This window comes from Xyrauchen texanus, chromosome 49 (assembly GCF_025860055.1).
Source record: "Xyrauchen texanus isolate HMW12.3.18 chromosome 49, RBS_HiC_50CHRs, whole genome shotgun sequence".
Lineage (NCBI taxonomy): Eukaryota > Metazoa > Chordata > Actinopteri > Cypriniformes > Catostomidae > Xyrauchen > Xyrauchen texanus.
The window spans coordinates 3,163,910-3,189,226 of NC_068324.1; the positions used below are offsets into that span (position 1 = coordinate 3,163,910).

At 41.1% G+C, this 25,317-nt stretch overlaps 2 protein-coding genes across 5 annotated transcripts in view; both read right to left on the reverse strand.

The window, feature by feature from the left end:
- LOC127640427 (ATPase MORC2A-like) overlaps nt 1–17,284 on the reverse strand; it is an 18,600-nt gene extending 1,316 nt beyond the window's left edge. The window contains exons 1-28 of one of the 4 annotated variants that reach the window (XM_052123002.1): nt 17,146–17,219; nt 15,338–15,456; nt 14,012–14,199; nt 13,184–13,237; nt 13,062–13,096; nt 12,788–12,856; nt 12,566–12,656; nt 12,309–12,417; nt 11,613–11,772; nt 11,407–11,518; nt 10,932–11,057; nt 10,739–10,818; nt 10,358–10,440; nt 10,130–10,215; nt 9,856–9,996; nt 9,100–9,254; nt 8,742–8,870; nt 7,132–7,237; nt 6,912–7,044; nt 6,745–6,831; nt 6,176–6,469; nt 4,614–4,895; nt 4,462–4,522; nt 4,218–4,356; nt 3,161–3,272; nt 2,916–3,124; nt 2,745–2,838; nt 2,457–2,645 (exon numbers count right to left, since the gene is read on the reverse strand). In XM_052123002.1, coding sequence (XP_051978962.1) covers nt 2,457–2,645; nt 2,745–2,838; nt 2,916–3,124; nt 3,161–3,272; nt 4,218–4,356; nt 4,462–4,522; nt 4,614–4,895; nt 6,176–6,469; nt 6,745–6,831; nt 6,912–7,044; nt 7,132–7,237; nt 8,742–8,870; nt 9,100–9,254; nt 9,856–9,996; nt 10,130–10,215; nt 10,358–10,440; nt 10,739–10,818; nt 10,932–11,057; nt 11,407–11,518; nt 11,613–11,772; nt 12,309–12,417; nt 12,566–12,656; nt 12,788–12,856; nt 13,062–13,096; nt 13,184–13,237; nt 14,012–14,079 — 3,204 coding nt within the window. In that variant the 5' untranslated portion in view covers nt 14,080–14,199; nt 15,338–15,456; nt 17,146–17,219. Of the gene's footprint in view, nt 1–2,456; nt 2,646–2,744; nt 2,839–2,915; nt 3,273–4,217; nt 4,357–4,461; nt 4,523–4,613; nt 4,896–6,175; nt 6,470–6,744; nt 6,832–6,911; nt 7,045–7,131; nt 7,238–8,741; nt 8,871–9,099; nt 9,255–9,855; nt 9,997–10,129; nt 10,216–10,357; nt 10,441–10,738; nt 10,819–10,931; nt 11,058–11,406; nt 11,519–11,612; nt 11,773–12,308; nt 12,418–12,565; nt 12,657–12,787; nt 12,857–13,061; nt 13,097–13,183; nt 13,238–14,011; nt 14,200–15,337; nt 15,457–17,145 lie in introns of all 4 variants that reach the window. The other 3 variants (XM_052123003.1, XM_052122999.1, XM_052123001.1) reach the window with 3 other exon arrangements.
- A 1,219-nt stretch (nt 17,285–18,503) lies between these two features.
- zgc:158398 (uncharacterized protein LOC568894 homolog) lies at nt 18,504–24,473 on the reverse strand. Its single transcript, XM_052123047.1, has 7 exons — nt 24,324–24,473; nt 23,229–23,411; nt 22,893–23,133; nt 22,613–22,796; nt 20,300–20,450; nt 20,069–20,206; nt 18,504–19,915 (listed from the first exon to the last, which is right to left on the reverse strand). Exons 2-7 carry the CDS (start codon nt 23,385–23,387, stop codon nt 19,895–19,897), a joined length of 894 nt encoding a protein of 297 aa, XP_051979007.1. The 5' UTR covers nt 23,388–23,411; nt 24,324–24,473; the 3' UTR covers nt 18,504–19,894.
- Between the last annotated feature and the right edge of the window lie 844 nt (nt 24,474–25,317).

A 25,317-nucleotide genomic window follows, 5' to 3' on the forward strand; every position in this document is an offset into this window, starting at 1 on the left:
AAAGTTGATCTAAAAGGTATCCGTATGAATGGGAGAGCACAGGAAGACTAGGTTATGCTCCGAAACCTAGGGAGCTTCCTAACTACACAGCCAATTTATCACTCCTGATTTGAAGGCAATTCCAAAAGCTAGCCAGCAACATTAAGGTGCCTTCTAACATACTTTGTTTTGGCCAAACTCTATGGCAGAGTCGCATGTTTGCTTCATAAAGAGCACAATCCAGAATGCATTGCGATAAGCTCCAAAAGAGAAGTTCATTATAAATCTATTTAATTCAAAAACACCAAGTATTATTGCTTTAATAGTTCAATCTACTTAAAAACCTCACTAATTGGAGGCCTGCATACGCTGACTACCACACCTGGAGTCGCACTCCAGTCAGGCTTCCTAAGCAACCAATTGGCTTGGTTGCTAGGGAGGGTAGAGTCACGTTGGGGTAACCTCCTTGTGGTCGTTATAATGTGGTTCGATCTCGGTGGGGCGTATGGCGAGTTGTGCGTGGATGCCGCGGAGAATAGCGCGAAGCCTCCACATGCGCTAGGTCTCGCAACAAGCCACGTGCTAAGATGCGCAGATTGACTCTATCTGACGCGGAGGCAACTGAGATTCGTCCTCCGCCACCCGGATTGAGGCAAGTCACTACGCCGCCACGAGGACTTGGAGTGCATTGGGAATTGGGCATTCCACATTGGGGAGAAACCCCAATCATATTTGAACCATGATATTTCATGTAAAACTGTAGTAATAATACAGGAAATCAAAAACTACTGTAATAAAAACTATAATCATAATTTGTGGTTTTACCACATAAAAATGGTAACATGGTTTACTATATTGAAACCAAGTGTGCCGCACAAGCCCTCAAAAGCGAAGCCAAAACGTCTCGATCGCCCCCCGGTGACTGGTCCTAGTATAGGTCATAAACCCCGCCTCCCCATGTTATTCAACGGGACATGAGACCAACTAAAGAATTAAATTACACTTCACATATCTTTTATCCAAAGATAGTTTCTGTCATTTACTGAAGTTTCTATCACGTTGATGTCATTTCAAGTGTTTGTTTTCAAAATAAGTTTGTTTTTAGTTATTTGATGCTATAAAAACGATGCTGTGACATCATGATTGACAGCTGTGATTGACAGGTTCTCTGAGCGAAGTAGTCACTGAAGCACCAACTGACTTTTTTTCGGGATCTTCGGAGGACTGAGGAGATTGGAGCTTTAAATGTAATATCTACATTTCTATAATTCATTATTTCACACCGTCATAAGTCAAAAGTGCAGGGGCGTGTGCTTGCGATTGATTCAGCGAGAGTGAGGGCGGGACCTTGATTTCACAGCTTTACTTCCTGCTCACTACTGCGCAGGTCTGGTCCAGAAATCGCAACTGTGCAGACTCAAGTCCCAAGATGTCAGTGCCATATCGGGACACTGGCGGCTTCAGTTCTCACCAATGGAAAAGAGCGAAGGGGCGTCGTCCATCTTTTTTTACAGTCTATGATTGAAACCATGGTTCATTTTCATAAGGGCATGTTTGTTGGCAAATACCATGGTTTTAAAAACCATGGATCATGGATTTACTTAAGTAAAACTGTAGTGACCATGTTTTTTAGATGGAGTGATAATAATTTTTATTACAATAGTTTTGGCTTACTAGGGATGTCTCGATACCGATACTGGTATCAGAATCGGGTCCGATATCGCTCTCATGTACTTGTACATGTAAAAATCCTCTGATACCAAAACCAGACACCATCTGATGGACGAATGTCATTCCGTAAACATTCAGGACACAAACTAAAATCATGTTATATCCTAGTCTCGTTATTAAACAGCCAAGGCTGCGATTTAATGATTAATATAGTTTAGCACAATAAAAATACAAATGCATGTGAATGTGTTGTACTGACTCTGGCTGCTCAAACCTTTCAGAGCTCCTTGGCCCATACATGGACAACACCATCACGAGCATCGCTCGCTCGAATTGGAGCAGAGCACTAATTCACTTTGAAGCCTGCAGTACATACAGACTATACATGTATTTATTTAAACAGCAGCCAGTGTGGTTTAATAATCACATTGGGTCAGGTAATGGGGAGTACAAGTATGGAAGTATCAGTACTCGTGCTTAAATGTTAGCGGGACATCCCTAATTATTACTATGGTTTTCCTATGAATATCATGGTTAAAATTTGGTTACTATAATAAAACCATAGTTACATTTTGTAAATAATTGTGAGGAAATGCAATTAAAACTATTTCAGAAAATGTCTTCAAAGGGCTCCGTACGTTTGTGCTTCATTTCAGAGGTGATATCTTTAGCGCACCGTGTAGTCGACTATGTAGTATTCCAAATTAGCCACGTCATTTCAGTTAGGATTCTGCCTTTAAAGGTAGATCCCTATGTAGGTAGTTTACTAGGTTTCGGAACAGGACTAATGTGAGAGTATGTCAGACCTCCTGGACTTTCTGCAGCAGAGCGACGATGTTCGTTCGTAGTTTTCGTAGTTTCTCTTCAGACTCTTTCAGCTTAGCCTCTGCTCCGCTGCTCTTCTCCTCCACGGCACGTGCCCGTGACTCAGCCCGAGTCTGGTAGGAGTTACACAAACTCTGCAGCCCAGCCTCATACTGCTGAAAATACTCTTTCTGTAACACACAATGTTGCCGTAATTGTAGTGGTCGACTCAGGAGTGACCAGACAAGCTTATAAATATCTCTGAAGGCATCCACACAATCTGTACTTACGATGGGAAAGGCCACAAGGTCCTCGGCGCTCATAGTGTTCACAGAATCTTTAGGGATTCGGAAATCCGGCGGGAAAAAATACCTTAGCAACGTCCTGTGCGGTACAAAGAGTCAGCATGAATGTCAGAATCTCATTGTAGCAGATGAAACCCCAAAAACACGCAGACATACCTCATCATGGTGACGAGGCCTTCTGTCGTCTCTCTGCTCGGCCCGCTCTGAGTTGTGTCTGGCTCGGCAGCGGTGGGCGGGGTTACTGATCGTGCTGGAACCTGATTGGTGTCTGGGGTTACAGACCGTGCTGGAACCTGATTGGTGTCTGGGGTTACAGATCGTGCTGGAACCTGATTGGTGTCTGGGGTTACAGACCGTGCTGGAACCTGATTGGTGTCTGGGGTTACAGATCGTGCTGGAACCTGATTGGTGTCTGGGGTTACAGATCGTGCTGGAACCTGATTGGTGTCTGGGCTTCGAGACTCCGGAGAGGCGGGACGCATAAGTCGGACGTCTTCACTGCCCTTAAACACCCTAAAAAAGAAACACATTTAAAATGTATCTTATCACGTGACATGTTGTGCATGACACAGCGGAGACTCACAGCATGTGGAGGCTCATGCTACATTCGAAATCCACATACAGCTTACCACACGCCCCATTGAGAGCGAGAACCACTAATCACGACCACAAGGAGGTTACCCCATGTGACTGTACCCTCCCTAGCAACCGGACCAATTTGGTTGCTTAGGAGACCTAACTGGGGTCACTCAGCACACCCTGGATTCGAACTTGCGACTCCAGGGGTGGTAGTCAGCGTCAATTCCCGCTGAGCTACCCAGACCCCCTGTTACTGTCTCTTTAAGAAAACAAGCAGTTCTGTAAAGAGCATCGATAAATGAGTGCATGAGAGGACTCGAATGGCTTTACCTTATCCGTGCAATGCATGATTATATTAATTGTTTGTTTTTTGTTTTTGATGAACAACTGAAAAGAACATTAGTCAATGACAAATGGATTGCGTGGACCTCGTATCTGGACACACACGGAACGAGTCAAACCACCCTCAACACAGTGCTGAACTTCATCGCCAATATACAACACAATCACTGCTGAGTGAAATATGAAGATTTACCAGCCAGTGTCTCATTTTAGATGCATTGTGTGAAATTTGGTTGCAAATGTGAGTGATTTCCTCCCATTTTAGAAGTGGGATTGCATAATAAGTAAAAGACCGTTCTTGGGATTTTAAGAATCGATATCGCTCAAATAAAGGCCACAATGCATCAAACTATTTTAATTTTTTCCCATTCCTAATTTCAACCCACAATCAAAAATGTCAAGTACTTGTTTGGAATAATGGACTTGAATGGACCTAATTAGGAAAAGGTTCCACACCCCGGTATTGGAGCACTCATTACCTTCAGGTAATTTAATGAAAAAGCAGGTCGTGTTGCAATATAGTCGGTGTGTACATACCAGCGGTCTCTCGGAGTATTCATGGGAACGTAGTCAAACTTGACCTTCCAGCGTACACTGTCCTTCCCCAACTCTACCGCAGTAACGCGACCTGTGAACCATTCCCCGTTCACCTTCGCCTCTACCAGAATGCCTTTATCTATAAACACATACAAGTTTTCATATTTCCAAAAGGTTTTCCACTATTCCATGCATCCACCATCATGCTAAACGGAATTCCGGCATTATATGAAATCGACATTACCTTTCTGAGCATTTTTTGCCGCATCCTTCTTTGAATCTTCGTTAGTGCTGTTAGTGACATGCTAAGAGAGAAATACAGATCAATAAACCCATCTGGAGTATTAACGAATCACAGTGTCTCTATGGTAGCGCTGTGTGAGGGTGTTATTGTACCTCTGTGCTGGTCTGTTTAGCTGGTGTTGGGGTTTTTTCCACGACGGCTTTACCTCGACCTTGAACAGACGCCGCCATCCTCGATTTTTTGGGTTGTGGCTCATCCTCTTCTGATGCACTCTCTTCTTCTTCCTCCTCCTCCTCCTCTTCTTCTTCCTCCTCCTCCTCCTCTTCACTCTCTTCTTCCTCCTCAGCAGCTTCCTCTTCCTGGACTTTACCCTTCTTTGCAACGCCTTTCTTGGGGGCTGGAGTTTGTTTGTTTGCAGTCTTGGTGGACGATGGCTAACACAAAATCAAGAAATAATCATTACACATCACTTAAGTTTGAGTTTTGTGAAAAAAGCTGTTTTTTTTTTTTAACTAGGGTGCAAATCAACAAATTCTGTGGTCCGGAATACAGTTTGTAATAGATGAAGTAACGGTATACAGCTCGGCTCCGGCACTTCCGGGTTCTTTTGGAATCACAGAAGAGTGCTATGGGGGCTTTGCTCAAATTGAGCAGAAAATGCCTCAAAAGTGCTGTTTGTGTGCATGAAACACCCCCTTTTTTGAAAGATTATTGGAGATTTGGGCTTTCCATCAGGACCCTTGTGACACTGAGTAAGGCCTTGTTCAGGCTGCCACTAAAAATCAGATTTTTTGCATATCCAGATTGTATCCAGATAAGTTTTTGATAGTCTGAACAGCAACAAAAACACATGAAATCGGAGGAAATCTGATTTTTTTCAGATGCGTCTCAGTCCGGAAACTCTGGCTGCTCAATTTAGATTTCAAATGGTCTTTAGCGTCACTCTAACCGTGACACCGCGATGACATCTGTGTCTCGTTTGGAAGGCTGCATGCTAGGTAGGACGCGTCCTTTGAAGGCTGCAGTATACCGAGTGTCCACCTTTAAACAAGCTTCGTTTAAATGAGACGGCCTTGGTAGGACAAACGGAAACGGAACGTGGTTGCTATGACAACACACCACTATTCATCAAGCGCGAGCGCTTTGAGTGAGAAGTCCCTCTGGAAGGGAATATATGAGGTACATTTTATGAGAGTTATATTGATGTAAATAGAAAAGAAAATAGATTTTACAGGTGTACTTTTAGTCTAATACTTTAATTATAGATATTATATACCCAGCACCCGTCTATTGAGGTACTTCAACTTGTGAATTAACCTTTCTTGCGGTCGAACATCATATTTACGCGCAAATTGGCGTTATTTTTTTTTAGATATTTCCGTTGACGCAAAGAATTGTGGGTTGTGAGTGCCCGTGAAGGATACACCTCATGCATCCTCCAAATTCCCGTGAAGGAAGGTCGCATTCGAAGTGTCCTACTCGCTTTTCTGAAACGAGACAGCCACGATGACGTATACAGCCGATACATGCGACCTCCGGAGAACGCAGCCTTCCAAACGAGACACAGCTGATGTCAAAAATTGGTGACTGCAGCACGGGACATCACAACAGTTACACGTGTCTTATTACGCTGAAATTTTACTGAATGTAGACCAGAAATGCATAGTTTATGTGCTTGTATTTTATTATTTCGACTGTGAGTGAGATCACTTACTGTGGCAGCACGGCTCTGCGTGGCACTTCTGCGAGCTGGTGCTTTTGAGGGCGGAGTTGGGGGCGGGGCTACATGTTTGGGAGCAGGTTTTGTTGGCTTTGCTGCAGGAGCGGGTGTTGGCTTAGCTTTGGGTGGTGGGTGAGGAGCTGGTGGGGTCCGGGTAGGCCGTGTTGGTGGCGTTGGTTTAGGGGGTGGGGTTTTTGTTACCGGTGGTTGACTGACAGCTTTCCTGACCGCTGTGGGGAGAGGAGGTGAGCGTGGGCGGGGCGCCGCTCGCTGGGATGAGCGGGTCGGCTATAAGGGGGCGATAAATCGGTCAAAAAACATCACAGACAAAAATACAAAATACAATCTCACATCAAATCAAGTCATATTTATATCTAAAATGAAAAGGAAGAAATTGCAATCTGCATGAAGTAAATTAAGCCTATTTTTAGGACAATTAAGATTTTTTTTTTTAAGCATATTTCCCCCCAAATTCTTTTTCTTTTCTTTTAATTTTGGGGTTAAATATATCATGGACATGTTCTCATAAGATTCCCCACAAAATACACAGACACCCAAAGTACCGGAGGTGTGCGCTCTTCTGTAGGTTTTGCACTGACCGCTAGAGGGAGCTGTTTTATATCAGCAGCAGATTTCACGGTTGTTGTTTTCTAAATGAGGAGAAGTTAAAGATTAATAACTACAAAAACAGACACTTTGAACAGAGCTGAGATGATGGACAGATGAGCACCTGCAGAGCCTCTAGTTTTTCCTGCTGTTGCCGGATCTTCTCAGACAAATCTTTCTGTTTGTCCTCTGTTGTTTTGAAATCTTTTTTCAACATGCCAATGGGCAAATTCTGCTTCTGCTCTGCGGCATCACACCTAACACATAGAAAAACACAATGAGAAACCACGAAACCAAATCTTTAAAATCACACTTGGACAGTGTCTGGTGTCTAGTTTCACAACCTGTCCTGAGTTCCGTCTGGATTCATGAGACACACCCAACTGTCTGGGTAACGTTTGTCCACGGCGTCCATCTGAAACGGCAACGTCCGCCACTTCAAACACTTATCTACAGCAACAGAAAGAAAGAAATTCGATTTTTCATTTTTCTGCAGAAGTCGTCGTTATGATGCCAATGTTTTGTGGGTTGTTTTTGCAGTTGTTTTTTAGCATGTTGCTATGTGGTTTCTTGGGATTTCTGGGTGGTTGCTAGGGGTCGATCGATAACTAATGTGGTGGAAAATGCTGATAAACCGATTAATCGTCCGAAAGTTTTTAAAATCGATTAATAGAATGTAAAAAATAAAAAACCTTATTCTTTCCTTACTTTGACAGGCACAGACATAGAAGCAACAATAAATAAATACAAATTCTAGATGCAGATTGTGCAACCAAAATATCAATAATAACAAGAAAACATTAAATACGATTTGGTGCATATTGCAGGCCTTATCACTGTAAACAAGCCCCAAATTCACAGAGGACTCTTATTTTGGAATGATGGAGACTTGGCTCTGTTACAATGCTCTATTTTGAAGTATTTACCAAATTAAGCTTTTTAAAGCATTTATTCAGTTTTTTTAAATAATTTTGCACAATGCATGTGCTGATGGGGCATGTTTCCATATAATTTCTCTTTGCATGTACTCAATTAAATTTAGAATTTATTTTTCCTAAAAAGGGGGGGGGGATTTCCTCCGCTTTTTCTCCCCAAATTGGAATGCCCAATTCCCATTGCGCTCTAGGTCCTCATGGTGGCGTAGTGACTCGCCTCAATCAGAGTGGCGGAGGATGAATCTCAGTTGCCTCCGTGTCTGAGACCGTCAATCTGGCATCTTATCACGTGGCTTGTTGAGCGCGTTACCACGGAGACCTAGCGCAGCGCGTGTGGAGGCTTCACGCTATTCTCGGCTGCATCCACGCACAACTCATCACGCACCCCACCAAGAGCGAACCACATTATAGCGACCACGAGGAGGTTACCCCAATGTGACTATACCCTCCCTAGCAACCGGGCCAATTTGGTTGCTTAGGAGACCTGGCTGGAGTCACTCAGCACGCCCTGGATTCAAACATGTGACTCCAGGTGTGGTAGTCAGCGTCTTTACTTGCTGAGATACCCAGACCCCCTAAATTTAGAACTCTTGAATATCTAATGATGAACAAATATGCATTGAAGTGAGGATAAAAATATGGATGAATATTGTCAATGATGAAAAATTAAGATGCAGCAAATCTCAACAAGGTGCCAGTGATTGTTTTTATTTCACCTATATATATATATAAACGTTGAGGGATAATATTTAGAGCAGTTCAAATTTACGTTAATGCATGCGATTAATTTAATATTGCAATAATTTTGACATTCTAGTCTCAAGATATAGCTTGGGTTTTTCCTTCAATTTAAGAACACGGTATTAACAAGTTGCACAATTTCAGGTGTCATTCTTGTCCATATTTCAAACGCGTTTGGGACGAAGAAAGAGAGTGGTTTGGAAAGGGGTTTGTTCAAAACCTTTAAACATGTTAAACGAAATTGGTGTGAAGTGTTGAGTCAATGTTTATGTTCGTACCACACTGGATGGTGACTGGTATCTCCATGGCTCTCCGTCGGCGAAACCGAAGTTCATTGGATGGGACGGAGTTCCAGTTGGCCGACAAATAGCCAAATTCATCCCAGAATTTCACTATACCTTTCTGAGCTGTTGAAGGAAATGTTCACTTCATGTTATAAGGTTTTTTTATTCACATCACCGACTTCTCATCTCATGAAAACTGAAAACCGATGTTGAATGACAGGCATATACAAAACTTTAAAAAGAAAAACTATTTCAAAGGAATAATTCCCAATGGAAATGGAGATGTTTGCCCATTTGGGACGCACAAACAAACAAATAAGTGAGATGACCAAAAACATAGACAAACACTGACCTATACTGATGTCCTTCCAGTATTGTGCGAGATACTCTCCCATGGCTCTAAGTAAATGTCTGTATTCTTTAGCATCTGCAAAGTCCTGCTTGTTGTGTGTTGGTTCCAATACTAGATAGGGAACATCCACCACTCCTACAACACCGCCACACGCCCTGATGAACACACATACAGTGGGCATCCACATTACAGCTGTATTCTGGCACATGTCAATTATTATAATTTATTTTTTTCTCCCCAACTTGGAATGCCCAATTCCCAATATGCTCCAAGTCCTCATGGTGGCGTAGTGACTCGCCTCAATCTGGGTGGCGGAGGACGAATCTCAGTTGCCTCCACGTCTGAGACCGTCAATCCGCGCAGCTTATCACGTAGCTTGTTGAGCGCGTTACCGCGGAGACCTAGCGCGTATGGCGGCTTCACGCTATTCTCTGCGGCACCCACGACAACTCACCATGCACCCCACTGAGAGCGAACCATATTATAGCGACCATGAGGAGGTTACCCCATGTGGCTCCACCCTCCCTAGCAACCGGGCCAATTTGGTTGCTTAGGAAGCCTGACTGTAGTCACTCTGCACGCCCTGGATTCGAACTTGCGACTCCAGGTGTGGTAGTCAGCGTCTGTACTCGCTGAGCTACCCAGGCCCCACATGTCAGTATTGCTAATGCTGATGTTACATGTTACAGTTTAAGTGATGCCGTCAGTGTGTGTGTGTGTGTGTGTGTGTGTGTGTGTGTGTGTGTCCTCGCTTACATTCCTCCCTCCAGCTGTGGTCCCGTTTTCTCGTACATCTTAATAAGACGGCTGCAGTTGTAGACGAACATTCCGTCCTGGTCTCGTCTTTCGATGTTCACGCCAAAGATAAAGTTTAAGTCCTTGGGCTCCTTCAAAGCTCTGATATCAGAGAAACAGTCAGGGATTTTAGGCTCAAGATAATATGAAATACCCCAACTAAGACACTAAAAAACAATATCAGACATCGAACTCGAAGGCTTTTAAATTCAAACACTGAATATTGTGTTGTTACTTTTGTTTTGACGCATGGATGGCTTGTTTTCTGGTAGCTTCGGCACGCAACATCACAGCCGAATCTTGTGCTTTTCTCAGCGCAGCCTGAAATCATCCATCGAGAGAAAGCCATTAATTGGTGAGGTTATCATGGCTACATGCAAATTTATCCAACTGGTTAAAATGTTGATAATGCCCTGAATTTCACACAACACAGGGTTTGGAGTGTGTGTTTGTGGGGTCTTACCCTGGCCTCTTTGGATAAATCATCACCAAGCTTTAACTCCAGAGCACGAGCTTTACTTTCGGACTCTCTCGCTTTCTCCTCAGCTGAGATGAAGTCACGGAAACACACAAAAACAGAAACAAAGAAACAAATGTCAGGAATTCTCCCTTCACTTAGAATCCAGTCTGTAATAAGCTACGTTTTCTTTCTCTGTTAAAATCTCAATCGAGTAGAGGGTAACTAAATATCAGTGCTACATTTGTGCAAACCTGCGGTTCTGTATTTGCATAGATTGAAAGTAGAAATGGTTTGATAAAGGAAATGTCATCAGAACCCACAAATCCAGTCAAACAGAGGCCAACTTCAGTTTAGTCGGTTTACGTGGGCTGGTGTTAAACTCACCGAGTTTCGCGAGGTGATCCGCCTTCTTGACCTCCTGCTCTGCGCGGGTTTTAAAGCGTGTTGATGTGTATTTGTACATCCTGAAAGTCAAACAAACAGGTTGTGTTGCTAAGATGAGTGTGTATATTTGTGTTATGTGTCCTTATGTTTTAGATTTGGTTTTTTTAAGGTAGGTGATTTATAATGCGTATACCTAGGATTATATAGGCAGCAGGACAATCTCTTGGTTCTGACTTTGTGACCCTGAATAAAGATCCTCATTCTGGGGTCAATGTACAGGACAGCAGCATACGCACGGAAGGACCTCCTCTCCGGCTTCCTGTTTACAACACAAACACATCAACATCACCAAACACAATCCACGTCAAAATAGTCACTTCAGCTAAATGGTCTGCACTTATATAGCGTCTTTTTAACCTGAACGGTATTCAAAGTGCTTTACACGGTGACTCATTCACCCATTCACACACACCAATGGCGGCAGAGCTGCTATGCAAGGTGCTAGCCTGCCATTGGGGGCAACTTGGGGTTCAGTGTCTTGCCCAAGGACACTTCGGCATGTGGAGTCATGTGCGCCGGGATTCAAACCACAAACCCTGTGATTAGTGGACAACCCGCTCTACCAACTGAGCCACAGCCGCCCCAAGGACTCCTGTAACAGGACTTACACTCCCTCTACAGGTGTCCCGGCCATCAGAATATCCTGGTGATCCGTTTCCACATCCAACTCGGGCTCTCTGTTATCCATTAGCTTCAGATTGTAAACTACAACAAGAGTGCCTAAACACATACATACTCAGATTTAACATCATGAGAAGAATTTATGAAATGGTTAACCAGATTTATGACACACAGTCGGAGTTTGGCAACTAACCACTGGGTCCCTCGATCTTCTTGAACTGCCGAAACAGCTGCTCTTCATTCTTAAAGGGAGAGTATTTAAAGATCAGTTCAGTCTCAGTCGCGTATTTCTCAGAGTCTTGAGTCAGAGGCTGCTGGGTCTTCGCATCCCAACTCGGCAACGGAACAATCACCTACAATTGTGTAAGAATGGAAAAAATTTAATATTTAGAAATGCTGCACTACTCTCAGAAAGAGTGTCTTGCTGGGTCAAGAAGTAAAGCCAAAAACATGCTTTTCGCAAGTACGAGTACGCAGATTCGAGAGCTTTGCAAAGGCGCGGTGTGGTTGAACACGCATGATCGGCGTTATTGCGTTACTATGGCTGTGACAAACCACAAGGGGCAATAGAGTTGCCCTTAAAAGTCTAAACCATTAAACTGGATGTGTTATTATTCAGGTAAGTTGCTATGAATATACAGACTTTATACTTGCTCAACAATATTCTCTTCACATTTTTGCTCCGCCATGACAGTAGCTGACATGAAAGAGAAAACCCCAGAAAATCGTAGAAGCAGACAGTTCGCACTACTGTCAGCTATAGTGCCCCTTGTGGAGACGTTGAGAACGCAATGCGTAAACGCAACAAAAAACAAACAAATTGAGCTTGCGTAGCTAGAATCTGCATTCGCATACTTGCGTAGAGTATATTTCAGCCTTAACATCTTACCTCGTCCAGACCCTCTTCTTCGTGAAATGTTCGCGACAAAAACAAACACGTTAATTTGTCGTCTTTTTTGGTGAAGAGAATGAAGTCCTTCCCAATACGCATTGAACCCCTAAAAAAAGACAATGACATTTATCTATTAAAAAAAAAAAAACAACTAAAGAATGACTAAAGAACAACAAATAATTCATGAAATAGTTCTTATAGGCTGACGTAAAATTTTTCACAGAAAGTTTTTCGATAAGTTTAAAAATACTTACGATTTTAATCCATTTCCATACTGGCCAATGTGAGTGGACTCTGGGAACCGTTTGCTCGATTTACCGAACTGGATAACGTGCGTGGCTTCACCTATTCAAAACAGTACTACTGTCGTTACTTAGGTTCGAAAACTGCGTTGCGTATATAATCGTGTTGCGTTGTGACATTAAAAAGAATGTATTTTGTGTTATGACGGGTTTCATTTTAGTTGCTTTACTCACTGGGTTCCATTCCAGTGCCATCGTCAAGGAAATAGAGCATAAACCCGCCTCTCAGGTCTGGTCTCTTCTCTGATTGGTCGTAACAGATACATATTAACAATTAACTATGGTAAAATACCTACTGCATGAGGATGTGTTTAGCAATCTTTTATAGTCAATCAATTCAAACTCTTAATTGTATGTGTACAAGTAAAACAAGATTACTATGTTTAACGCCAATGTTGAACTATATTTTTTCAATTATCAGAGGTAGCCATTTTAAACTGTATCCAACCTGTGTAGATGTCTATCCGTGTGGCGTTTGCGTCTCTGTAGACAAGAAATGGAGTGGATGTTCAGTTCATTTTAAGATTGCAAATAATTGTAATGATTCTTCACTGTCATCTGTGTTTATACCTCGAGTTGTCCACGAGTTCAGCCAAAGCTCCAAATAGAAACTCGTGGGTTGTCCTGTTGGCAATAAAATAATCAGTCAAAAATACTTTGTTTGATGGGTGCCAACTTAAAAAATAATACAGATTATGGCAGAGGAATGCAAAGTATGTTCTGATTATTTCATGCAGTTAGCAGACGAGTATTCACATAATTTACACGAAGAGGCGAGCTGTCTTGCGTACAAGAAAAATGCATGCACGAGTTACTGCCACTTTCAATAATAGAGTTATTCCTAACTCTATTAACTGTAAAAAAAACAAATTTTTAACACAGAATTTTGCCTGTGTACCAGTAGTTTTGAGGGGGAAAAATGCTGGTCAATTATTTCCCTTAATATTGTAATTGTGATTATTTAGATGAATAGAATTTACACATAAATACTTATTTTGTGCGGGGCAACTGCATGCAATATTCTTAATGTAGGCAACACCTCTCAATGAAGCAGAGAGCGGTGCTCCTAAGTTACTTGATTTGCATTAAAAACAAAAGTATTGTTCAAATTTTGATTACACACATACAATACCAGGTTTGTCATTACTCATATGCCAATAGACTATTGTAATTTAAACACTTCTGATTTGTCATTGCATGCTTGCACGTTCAACACAGTGTACAAAAACAAAACACATTGTAACGCAACAGGAGTAAACCAAAATGGAAAGCTGTAATTGTAATTTCCATTATTTTTTCGATTAATTGAGCAGCCCTACTCACTACAATCAAGCAATGGTTTTCTCGGTTTAATTCTCAAACACAAGCACGCAAAAAGACAAAATCATGGGTACTTACGAGTTTGTGTGCAGATATTCAAAGGTGAGCTGAGCTCTGTTAAGCGAGCTATAATTTGTGTAGGCCATGGTCTCAAAGAAATAAAATGAACTAAAATGTTTAAAAAAAAAAAATCAGAAGCTGATTGTATTCGCGTCTTTCCTCTACATTCTCCCCATACGGTGAGAATCATGCATGCTTTTCAACACCTATAAAACAAGAAAACACACAAATACTTTAAATGAAGAATGCTGATATTCTACCCGTTTACCAGTCCTTTGGAAAAGACTAAATGGTGCGTTCACATACAAGGTGGCTCAATTACATACAAAGTCAATGCAAAGATGCAAATAGATGCGAATTCGCGACGGGCGGCGCGAATGAAGCAAATGGTGCAACTTGAACATGCGAAATCGCTTCATTCGTGTATTCTGCATGACGCATTGTCGGGGAAGCCTATCAGCATTGAGACTGTCTGGATGTCCCTGATGTAGTGGTGTGTGGGCACCCGGAATTGTATGACACAACGTCCTACATGTACAGAGACCGGACGAAAAAACACATCGCTTGGAGGAAAGTGAGCGAGGAAGTTGGACTACCTGGTAAATTCTGAAAATATGCGCGTCTACTTGATTCCAGCTATTGGTTGTACTTTCCTATAAACCAAATCGTAGAAGCCCCTCCTCCTGTCCTTTTCCGGAAGAGAAGGGGAAATACTCGTGCGAGCAATGCGAGGAGAACATTTTCTTCACGTTGTATGTGAACGCACCATAAGTCAATGTCCACACTACTAAATACTAAATCCATGTTTGCAGATTCCTACCATCAATGTTCACCAAAGTATGCAGTTAAGAAGAGCGTTTTTTGAAAGTCTTGGTTTTTGAAGGAGAAAAATGCTTTTCTAGTGTGGCTGAGAGGCACAAATACAGCAAAATTAATGCGTTAACGAAAACGTATAAGTATGGCTGAGGCCTCAGACTGTGTTCGGAATGGAAAACCAAGTTACTACTCAATGAATACTGTGTAGTTAATACTATCCTTTAAAAATCATAAGTGAAACAGTAGGCAACGAAAAACAGTAGTATGTTACATTGTTGTCACATGACCTCGTTACGTTTCATGCGAGTGTTTTCCAGTTCATATCTTGGAAATAATACGTTATGTTCCATTTTCTAAATTACATTTTCACGGTCACATTACCATCAACACTGCGAAATTCCATGGACAGAGGACCTTTCCTATTCTCTGTTGAACGCATGTGAAACCAGCAAAACACTAATTGCCAAACAGCCTCTTTTTAATGCTGGATTTTAAACTCTGGGAGAGTGAAGTTAAAAAGAAACTCACCACTAAAATTATATCTTTGTTCATTGTAAATATTCAGTGTAGAGGTGTGTGAAGCATCGCCCACACAGAGGTCTCTGCCAAACCAGGTAACTTCCCGTTGGTCAATGTGGTGAAATCGCCTGTCAAAGTTCACAAAATTGAACCCCATGCAAAATCAGCAAGCAGAAATGATTTGCCACTGGAAGTCCATCGTGCGAAATTCACAATCATGCAGATGCCTACTGATAGCTATTTTGCCTGCGGAATTTCACAACGCAAAGGTATACGTGACCGCGCCTTTAACTTTTGTCCACCCAATCAAATAAGTCAAAATAGGTCTTAAAATTTGAGGCCACACTTCCAGTTAATTTGTCTCACTGGAAATGGATGGTCGAGCGTACTGCATTGTGGGATATAGTCTTCCGTGGTGTGTGCTTTGGTTGTAGCTCATTTTGATAAATGTTGTAGCTAGAGTTCGTAATGGCATACTACTTTACTATTTAGGCAATAAAAAGATATGGCAGAACTAGTAAGAGTAGTATGCCATTCTGAATTTAACCATTGCACACCAAGGTATTCCATACATGTTTAACCGGTCCTACTCAACACGCTCGGAGCGGGATTCGAATTGGCGTCTCCGGAAGACGGGTGCGCTAACGAGGAGGCTAAAGGCTACAGACCCTAATATCAGTTGCTAGTGTGCCTCTTGAAGCCAGGGAAGTGAAATTTACACATTGCACCACTGAAAACCAATCCTGCTCGACCCACTCCAAGCGGGATTCGAACCGGGGTCGACAGCGGCGAGGCATGCACGCTAACGAGGAGGCTAATACAGCCACTAGCCTCAGTCGCTAGTGTGCCTCTTGAGGCCAGGGAAGTGAAGTTTACACATTGCACTGCTAACACATACCAGCTGGCTCCCGTTACGCTCACCCCCCTAAACCTCACTCACATCTGGGTCACGGCACCACTGAAAACCAATCCTGCTCGACCCGCTTCAAGCGGGATTCGAACCGGGGTCGACAGCATGGGAGGCAGGCATGCAAACGAGGAGGCTAATACAGCCACTAGCCTCAGTCGCTCGTGTGCCTCTTGAGGCCAGAGGAGTGAGGTTTACACACTGCACAGCTATCTGTTAGCTATCTACCAGCTGGCTACCTTTACAGATGCAGATAAGCGTACTGTAGTGTGCACAGTATACATGAATTAGTAGGAGTAGTATGCAATTCCGAACATAGCCTAAAATACTCACTGAGACTTGAAAACTAAATTATATGACCTCTTGTTACAGAATTACCAAGTCACCTACTTTATTTACACACATTTTGTTTATTTTTTCTTTAAGATTTGTGATATTCTTTCTTCTTTGAAGCAAGTGCATTTGTTGAGCATGCCTCTACATTTCATTAGGCCTATAAAATTATACCAAATGTCCCTCGTCCAGCCAAAATAATGAACCAGACAGGTGAAATGATGCATGGGAAGCCTCTGAAGGACATTAAATGCCTGTCCTTTAAGTGTCTGCACGTGTATTACACCGCAAAAGCATGCATACAAGGCCACCAAATGCTGCCAGGCCCTTCAGATCCATACAACAGCAAAGACAGAGTAGCTGCCAACACTTTGATTCACAAAGCACACTCAAACACAAAGGTTAAAATGCCAAATCTTAACTCCTGACTCAATGCAATGAAGCATTTGTCTAATAACTGCGGCCTGCCCAAAAACAGCCTTTGTACATTTACACAAGCAATACATGTGATTTCAATGATGCAAACCATTTAACCATCCAGTGGCCTCCGTTTTGTGATTTATCCAAAGTTTTCTACCTGTTGCATAGAAAGTTAGGAAGCAAAAGTGGTGTTTCTTCCTTTTTCGTTCATATAAAGTAGATGCAAGGCCGCGAATCGTTCCAGCAGCGCTTTCCCTCCTCGAACAACACACACGAGCGCAGTTCATTAGTGCCCGCCCATCTGACAGCGAACAGCCAATAGCACAGCCCCACCGCTTAATCCTGCGCGTTTGATTCGTTAAAGTGGCCGTCGTTCAACTTAAACCAGGAAGTGCATTTGTTAGCCATTGAAGGAATGTGGGGAGAGAAACGTGCAGCGCGAATTATCACTGAAAAAAGACTTGGCTCGATTGCTTTTAAAAATCAGACATAAGGTAATAGTGATACAGCATTTATGAAATATTAAAATGGGTGACAGCATGAATTCAATCGAGTTTTGTAAGAAACTTTCTGTTTTTCTGATGCATGCATGTATTTGTGTGGTTCTGTACAGTATTTACTGCATTTTCAGTAAATGGGTAACGGTGATGACGACAGTACAAAATGCAAAAAAACAAAAATCTCCCTTTTTATAAGAATATTCTGGGTTCAAAGCAAGTTTAGCTTATTTGTAACATAATGTTGATTTGCCACAAAAATGTATTTCAACTAGTCCCTCCTTAAAAAAAAAAAAAAGTGTTACAGTGAGGCACGTACAATAGAAGTCAATGGGGCCGGTTGTAGCAGCATTTAAATGTAGAAATGTGAAGCTTCTAATTTTATAAAAGCACATACATTAATTCTGCTGATAGAACTAATGCATTATTTGAGCTGCAAAGTGGTTTAATTAATCGATTTTGGGTTTATGGCATTATATTGTATTGGTAACTTTGTAAAGTTGAATATTACTTTACACAGAAAAGGTTAGTAAGCGATTTTATCACACTAAAATAATGTAAACAGTAATTAATTTAACGTTTACAGATTGGCCCCATAGACTTGTAACACCCCCTTATATATATATATATAGAAAAGGAGGGATGAGTGTAAATTAATTTTTATGCTAATCGACATTATGCCACAAACTCGTGATCTGTCATTATCTTAACTTGTTTTGTACCCGGGATATTCAGATGAGCAAACTGCATCTTTTTAAACAGATATTTGTAGTCAAGTATGTAAGCAAATATATTGTTGGTTGGACCAAATTTAAATTAATATATAAATATTAATGGTTGTTTTTGAATACTGTCTGGAAAAGGTAAGTGTGATGTGAGCGAATTAATTAATGAAAAGAATATTTTTTTGCCCAGATAAAAAAAAATGTATTCATTGGATATTAACATATCTCCAAGCTGTCCAATTAAATGTACCAATAATAAAAAAATGCATAGACATCATGAAATGTTGACAAAATGGTGTAATACACTTTATTTCAAGCAATATTTTCAAATTAGGTTAACATTCACAGTGCTGTGAAAAAGTATTTGCCCCTTCCTGATTTCTTTTATGTTTGTGTATTTTCATAATTCTCTGGTAGAGAACAGAATTCGTGTTTCCCTCAATTATTGCAAGTCACCCTGAGGGTAGCAAAGCATCCCCACACCATCACACCACCACGCTTGACTGGAGGTATGATGATCTTTTTGTGGAATTCTGTGTTTGATGTATGCCAGATGTAACGCGGCCCGTCTTCCAAACAGTTCCACTTTCGACTCGGTGCACAGAACATTCTCCCAAAAGCTTTGAGGATCATCAAGGTGTGTTTAGGCAAAATTCATGACGGGCCTTAAATGTTCTTCGGGGTTAGCTGTGGTTTTTGCCTTGCCACGCTTCCATGGATGCCATTTTTGCAGTGTTTTTCTGATAGTGGAGTCATTAACAGTGACCTTTATTGATGCGAGAGAGGCCTGCAGTTCCTTGGATGTTGTCCGTGGCTTTTTTGTGACTTCCTGGACGAGTTGTCGCTGTGCTCTTGGAGGAAGTTTGGAAGGCCAGCCACTTCTGGGACTGTTCACTACCATGCCAAGTTTTCTCCATTTGGAGATAATGGGTCTCGCTGTGGTTCTTTGGAGTCTCAGACCTTTTGAAATAGTTTTGTAAGACTTCCCAGGCTGATGTATTTCAATCACCTTTTTGACCATGGCATTGTGTGCTACAGGGTGAGACCTTCTAGCCAACTTCATGCTGCTAAAAAAAGTTGTATTTAGGTGTTGATTTGATTGAACAGGACTGTCAGTAAACAGATCTGGGTGTGTCTAGTCCAGCTGAACCCCATTATGAATGCAGTTTCATAGATTTGGGCATTTAGTAAATACTTTTTCAAACATCCCGGTTGGTATTGGATAACTTTTTTGCTTCAATAAATAACAATTTAAAATCTGTATTTTATGTTTACTCAGATTGCCTTTGTGTTAGAATTTTTAAAAAGATTTAGTATAAGATATACAAAAAAACAGAAGAAATCAGGATGGGGGCAAATACTTTTTCACAGCAATGCAATAAGATTTATTTTAATTTGGTGACATCAACAAAACACAGCTATCTTTTAACTTACTCTTGGAGTAAAGTTATCTTATAACCATCAATTTGTGGTTATGTTCTTTTGATATTGCTGATGTTAACATTCACAGATGAGAATTATTTCATACATTATAACACAATGTTGCAACCACACATGAAATACAGTCACACACACTCAATCTGGATCCATTCAGAACTGCAGTGGATGCAATCTGCATAACTGGTTGCAATTTCTTTGGACAAGACCGACACGATCTCGGATGCGGATCTTCTGCACGTGTTTCTCAAGGGTTCAGCAATGATTCCTATGAATTAAAAAAAGGTAATTTTGCAACATGTTTTATAAAGTTATCCATGAAATAAAGATGTACTCATTCTCGAGACAAATTGCGAATCAGAGGTTTTAAGTCGTACAGTTGTCATTGGTAAGCTCTAAAGTTTAGACCCTAAAGTACTACCTTTTGAAGGTCATTTCCATGGTAAGAACGAGAGGATTTCGATGAGAAAAAAGTTCCACAGAGACTCATCAGCACGCAGATACCCAGCAGCGCAATACTGACCAGTAACAGGTGATACCTGCACACAGCTTTCTCATCCTAATAAAGCAATACAGAAGTTGAGAGGTTACCCACTGTAGATACTAGTTATCCATGTGTAATGTACATGGGGTGGGAATGGATCACATGTACCGGAGTGAGCATGACCGTCAGGAGAGGATCTGGCGTGAACTCCAGGCTGATGCAGTGTGGAGAATTTTGCTTGTATGATTCTACAGCAACAGCCCTGACAGGTGAAGTACTCATGTCTTCATTGTTGGCAACTAGGCATTCTGGGGGTAGCCTGTAAAATCAAATGTTACATTTTTTTATTTTCATACTTTGTCCAAATGCATGATTTCGTTTCACAGTGGTTCTGTAACTTGTATAACTTGTTTTGTTAATATATTTTCTCCTATGCAGAGACAACTATTAGTAAGCCATTCATAGGTTAATGTCTTTCTGTGGCGCTCTGAAAATTGCTGTGTTTGTTTAGAATGACCTACTTAGACCCGCCCCAACTCAACCAATCGTGTGAGTTAAGGTGGGACTATCTCTTTAACCAACAGCAGATGGCGGACGTATTCAGAAAGCTGTTTTGAGTATATTTGCAATTACCGGTTGGTAGCGCTAGTGGTGCACAAATTACATCAGCTACATTATACATTTCACTACACGTAACCAGTCAGTAATTAGTGATGCAAGTTTCAATCCTTACAAATGTGCATTTTACTTTGGACAGATAGCAAAGTAAAGACCAAAGTATACTTTAGTTTTCTGTGTGCAACTTCATCACGTGCATTGTTCGCATGATGCAAATTTTGTCATCAGGACTGCAAGCATGCCATTTTAATAGACACGCCAACAGTCACATTTTTGCACGTCATCTGCGCATGCATGCATGCATCTGTTGTTGACTGCTAAAACAGTATGACAAGCAGTTGTAGTGCACATCGCGTCCATATGGACAGCAAGTGGAAAAATGAAATATACCTAATGATTCTTAGCAGTTCAATGAGCCATCTGAGCCAATTAAAGGGGTCATGCCACGAGGAATAAAAATGTCCTTGATCTTTTGACGTAAGAGTTCATTGTTCTATAAACAATACAGTAAGTTTCAGAACTCAAATCTTCCTCCTCACTGCAAAAAGAGCATTTGTTGAAACCAAGCTGCCAAAACAACTCGTTCTCCACTTCCTCCATATTGTGATGTCACACTGTGGTAGACATTTGCATTTGACCACCTCTCCAACAACACATCATACTTCAACAACACATAACTACTTCAGTTATAGAGCAGTGGCTTCTTCCTTGCTGAGCAGCCTTTCAGGTTATGTCGATATAGGACTTGTTTTACTGTGGATATAGATACTTGTCTACCTGTTTCCTCCAGCATCTTCACAAGGTCCTTTGCTGTTGTTCTGGGATTGATTTGGACTTTTCGCACCAAACTACATTCATCTCTAAGAGACAGAATGCGTCTCCTTCCTGATCGGTATGATGTCTGCATGGTCACATGGTGTTTATACTTGTGTACTATTGTTTGTGCAGATGAATGTGGTACCTTCAGGCATTTGGAAATTGCTCCCAAGGATGAACCAGCTTGCGGAGGTCCACAATTTTTTTTATGAGGTTTGATTTTCCCATGATGTCAAGCAAAGAGGCACCGAGTTTGAAGATATGCCTTAAAATACATCCACAGGTACACCTCCAATTGACTCCAATTAGCCTATAAGAAGCTAATTGCCAAAAGGCTTGACATCATTTTCTGAAATGTTCTAAGCTGCTCGAAGACAGTTATCTTGGTGTATGTGAACTTCTGACCCACTGGAATTGTGATATAGTAAATTAAAAGTGAAACAATCGGTCTGTAAACAATTGTTGGGAAAAGGGCAACGCGGCATCCGAGACAATTACAGGCCAAAGTATACTACTTCTTTCCGCGTGCCGCTACATCTCGTGCACAGTGCGCATGATGCATAATTTCGACATCAGCACAGTACCTATAGACTGTTTGCATGCAGCCCAGTTGTTCTAGACATGGAAACAGTGTGCATATTAGTGTGTCATCAGAGCATGCACATGCAGTTGTCTGTGCTAAATGAAAATCACAAAGCAGTTGTAGTGTGCATGCATCGATCGCATCCTTAATAGGAGCTTGCGGTCGAGAGTATATTTGAAGGCTGAGCACTATAGCCAACCTTTCGGTGACAAAATGAGTTGTTGGATCAATACAATCGGTTGGACAGATTCATTACAAAGAATCGCACCAACTGAGCGATTTGATCACGAACTGGACAACACGTTATGCTGTATGTTTTTTGGGTGGAGTTAGTGAGGACAACATCAAAGAAACTTCTGTTGACTACTGTATCTACTATTATATATTATTATCAACGACAAAACACTCTTCCTCCATAGAGGTGCAGGAAACGCTGGGTTTGAGTAGGAGTACAGGTTTCTCACGGAGTTTGAGGGAGTACATTGGTGAGGGCAGTGAGCTGAAGACAGGTCAGCGTTGGTCGTGTCCGTGTCCCAGCAGGAGTTTGGGTATTTAAGGTATTTGGTGCAGTCATCCCTTTAAAGTTTGAGTTCAGAACATCAGTGTGCAGGAGTAGAGATATGTTCACAGATGTTTTCGCCGCGGCTCCTGTAATATGGAAGAATGTGTCAGAATTGAAGGAGAAAGCGCTATCAGGACACCAACCTAAACAATATAACTGATATATAACTTGTACACAAAAACCTTTCATGCCCAGCTGGCCGCCCAACATTGTGGCACTAATGATGCTATCAGTTGGGACGTCCCCTATAAGCACCAGTGGTACTAGTAAGGAAACATGAGTGGTTCTCGTGGAAACATTTGCTGCAGTCCTGTCTACATGCTCCACCATTCGAGGAGAGTCTTCCTCAAGCTGTGCATCTGTATCATTCAGATGTGTGCAGAACTTGAAACCAGCAATAGAACCCAGAACCTGGTTCCAGTCCTAAAAACAAGCACACAAATAACTAGTTAGTCTGTAAACAAAGTGCACTTTTTATAGAAGTATCAGATCATTAGAGCGTTGAACATCATACTCACTAAGCTTATGTCAGGGTTCTTGATGTTGTGATACTGGGAGTAAAGTCCAACACAGACGAAGGTTATGGAGAGAATGAGCAGACACAGGAAGAACACAACCACTGGAGGGTGTCGAGACAGCTGAAGTCGTAGGTTTGACAGAGGCCTCCACTGACCCATAATGAACCAGGTGTGATGCACCACCTGTGAGGTGTAAACCATCCATATTACGGTACGTTCAATTCCTCCTGGGAAGTTTGAACTTATGAGGTCGTAAATCGTAAATATGAAGTGATTTTTGTCAGAAAGAACGGACTCGTTTTGCATTTCATTTTACTTTCTCTATTTTTCACTTACTAGGTTGCTAATTATAAGTATATAAACTATATAGTTTACATGTAATGTGAAACATTCTGTTATATACAAATACAGAAGTAGTTTGAGGGTGAAGGGAGACCGACTCGTTTGCATAATTCACAGTGCATCATGGGAGTTGGTGGTCACTTCCGGGCATGTCTGGTGGGCTTTCTTGCCCGCAGTCCTCTGATTGGTGGATCTCTCTTCAGGATTATGGGTAGTGTAGTTGCTCACAAGGAACTCCATATTAACACGATTAAATAATGACGTTTAAATAACACAGACTAGTGGTTCAACGGATGCATATGCTATCTATGAACAACCCCAGAGCTCACAGTAAGTCTTTCTTTAAAGGTCTGTAAGTTATCGTAAAAATAAATTTAAGTTAACAAATAATGGGATTTTTACTTCAATAACCAGATTGTTGGGATCTATACTTCATGGCTATGTTGGGAATGAAATACTAGCCTACTTTAAAAATAAGCCTATATTCGCAATTGCATACATTGTATTATTCGTACTATTGTTGCAGTATATAGTACATATGGGCTACTCAGCCAAATGTGATGAACCGGAAGTAAATAAGCCAACATTTTAACACCCCTTTCAACAATTCAACAAATGCATTTCTGTACTAAGAGTCAGTTAATGTATCATCGATATTTTAAATCTAGTATCAGATCTATATTTGCTTTGACATATGGAATGTATTCTTTAATCTTGGTTTGATCATATCTTAAAGTTTAAATGGCAGCTTACCTCTAATGACGTGCATTTAACCAGCGCGTAGACATGTTAAACTGACTAGCTTGAAATGTTAGAGATGTCATATACGTAAATAAAAGTAACAACTGTTGCTAAATTGAAAAACTTGCTAAGGCGACGCAAGCAACTTCCCCACACGTGGACGTTCCGTCAGGGCAGATTACAAAATAAAAGTCCCACTAAGGAGAATTTCACATCATGAGCAGAAATCTACATGAAATAAAATAAACAGTGATCATACCTTTGTGCATCAATATAAGAGGACATAAATAAACAAACATCAAAAAACTGCCATAATAATATTATACATTAAATATTATTTTCCACTTTCAATTAGTTCATTTTTAAACCAACATCAGTCGTGATTATAACTACAAATATTCATTCGTTTGCAGGATTTTAACCCTTTAAATGGCAGTTTCACACACATTAAATACTGTCAATATACTAAATGCTAAGGGGAATTTTTCTTTAAGGGGGATCACAGTCTGGGATATGTCAATGATTAGCGTTATAATTTTTTCCTGCAGTGTCAGATTAAAAAAAAAAAGTGACTAGCACTCAGTACCTCAAAAAACTGCCATAAAAATATTATATATTAATATAATTTTCCACTTTCACTGACTTCATCAGTCCTGAACATAACTACCAATTATTCATTCATTTTCATAATTTTAGACCTTTACATTTGCATCATTTATTCGATTGGCTACAGTGCTCTATAATACAGCAAACAGAGAATAGGGAAAAATAATGTATTTGCTCTATAGGCTAAACATGACAGAAATTGCGCCATCTGGTGGAAAATATTAAAAATGTTTTAATTTTAAACCAGGGCTCCGGAATGACCCGCGACCCTGTACACAGGATAAGCGGTTGACGATGGATGGATGGATGGATGGCTCCGGAATGAAAGCATAATATCATAGAATTTATTATTTAATGGCACTGGGATCATATATTGCCGTTTTAATGGGGACAGATTTTG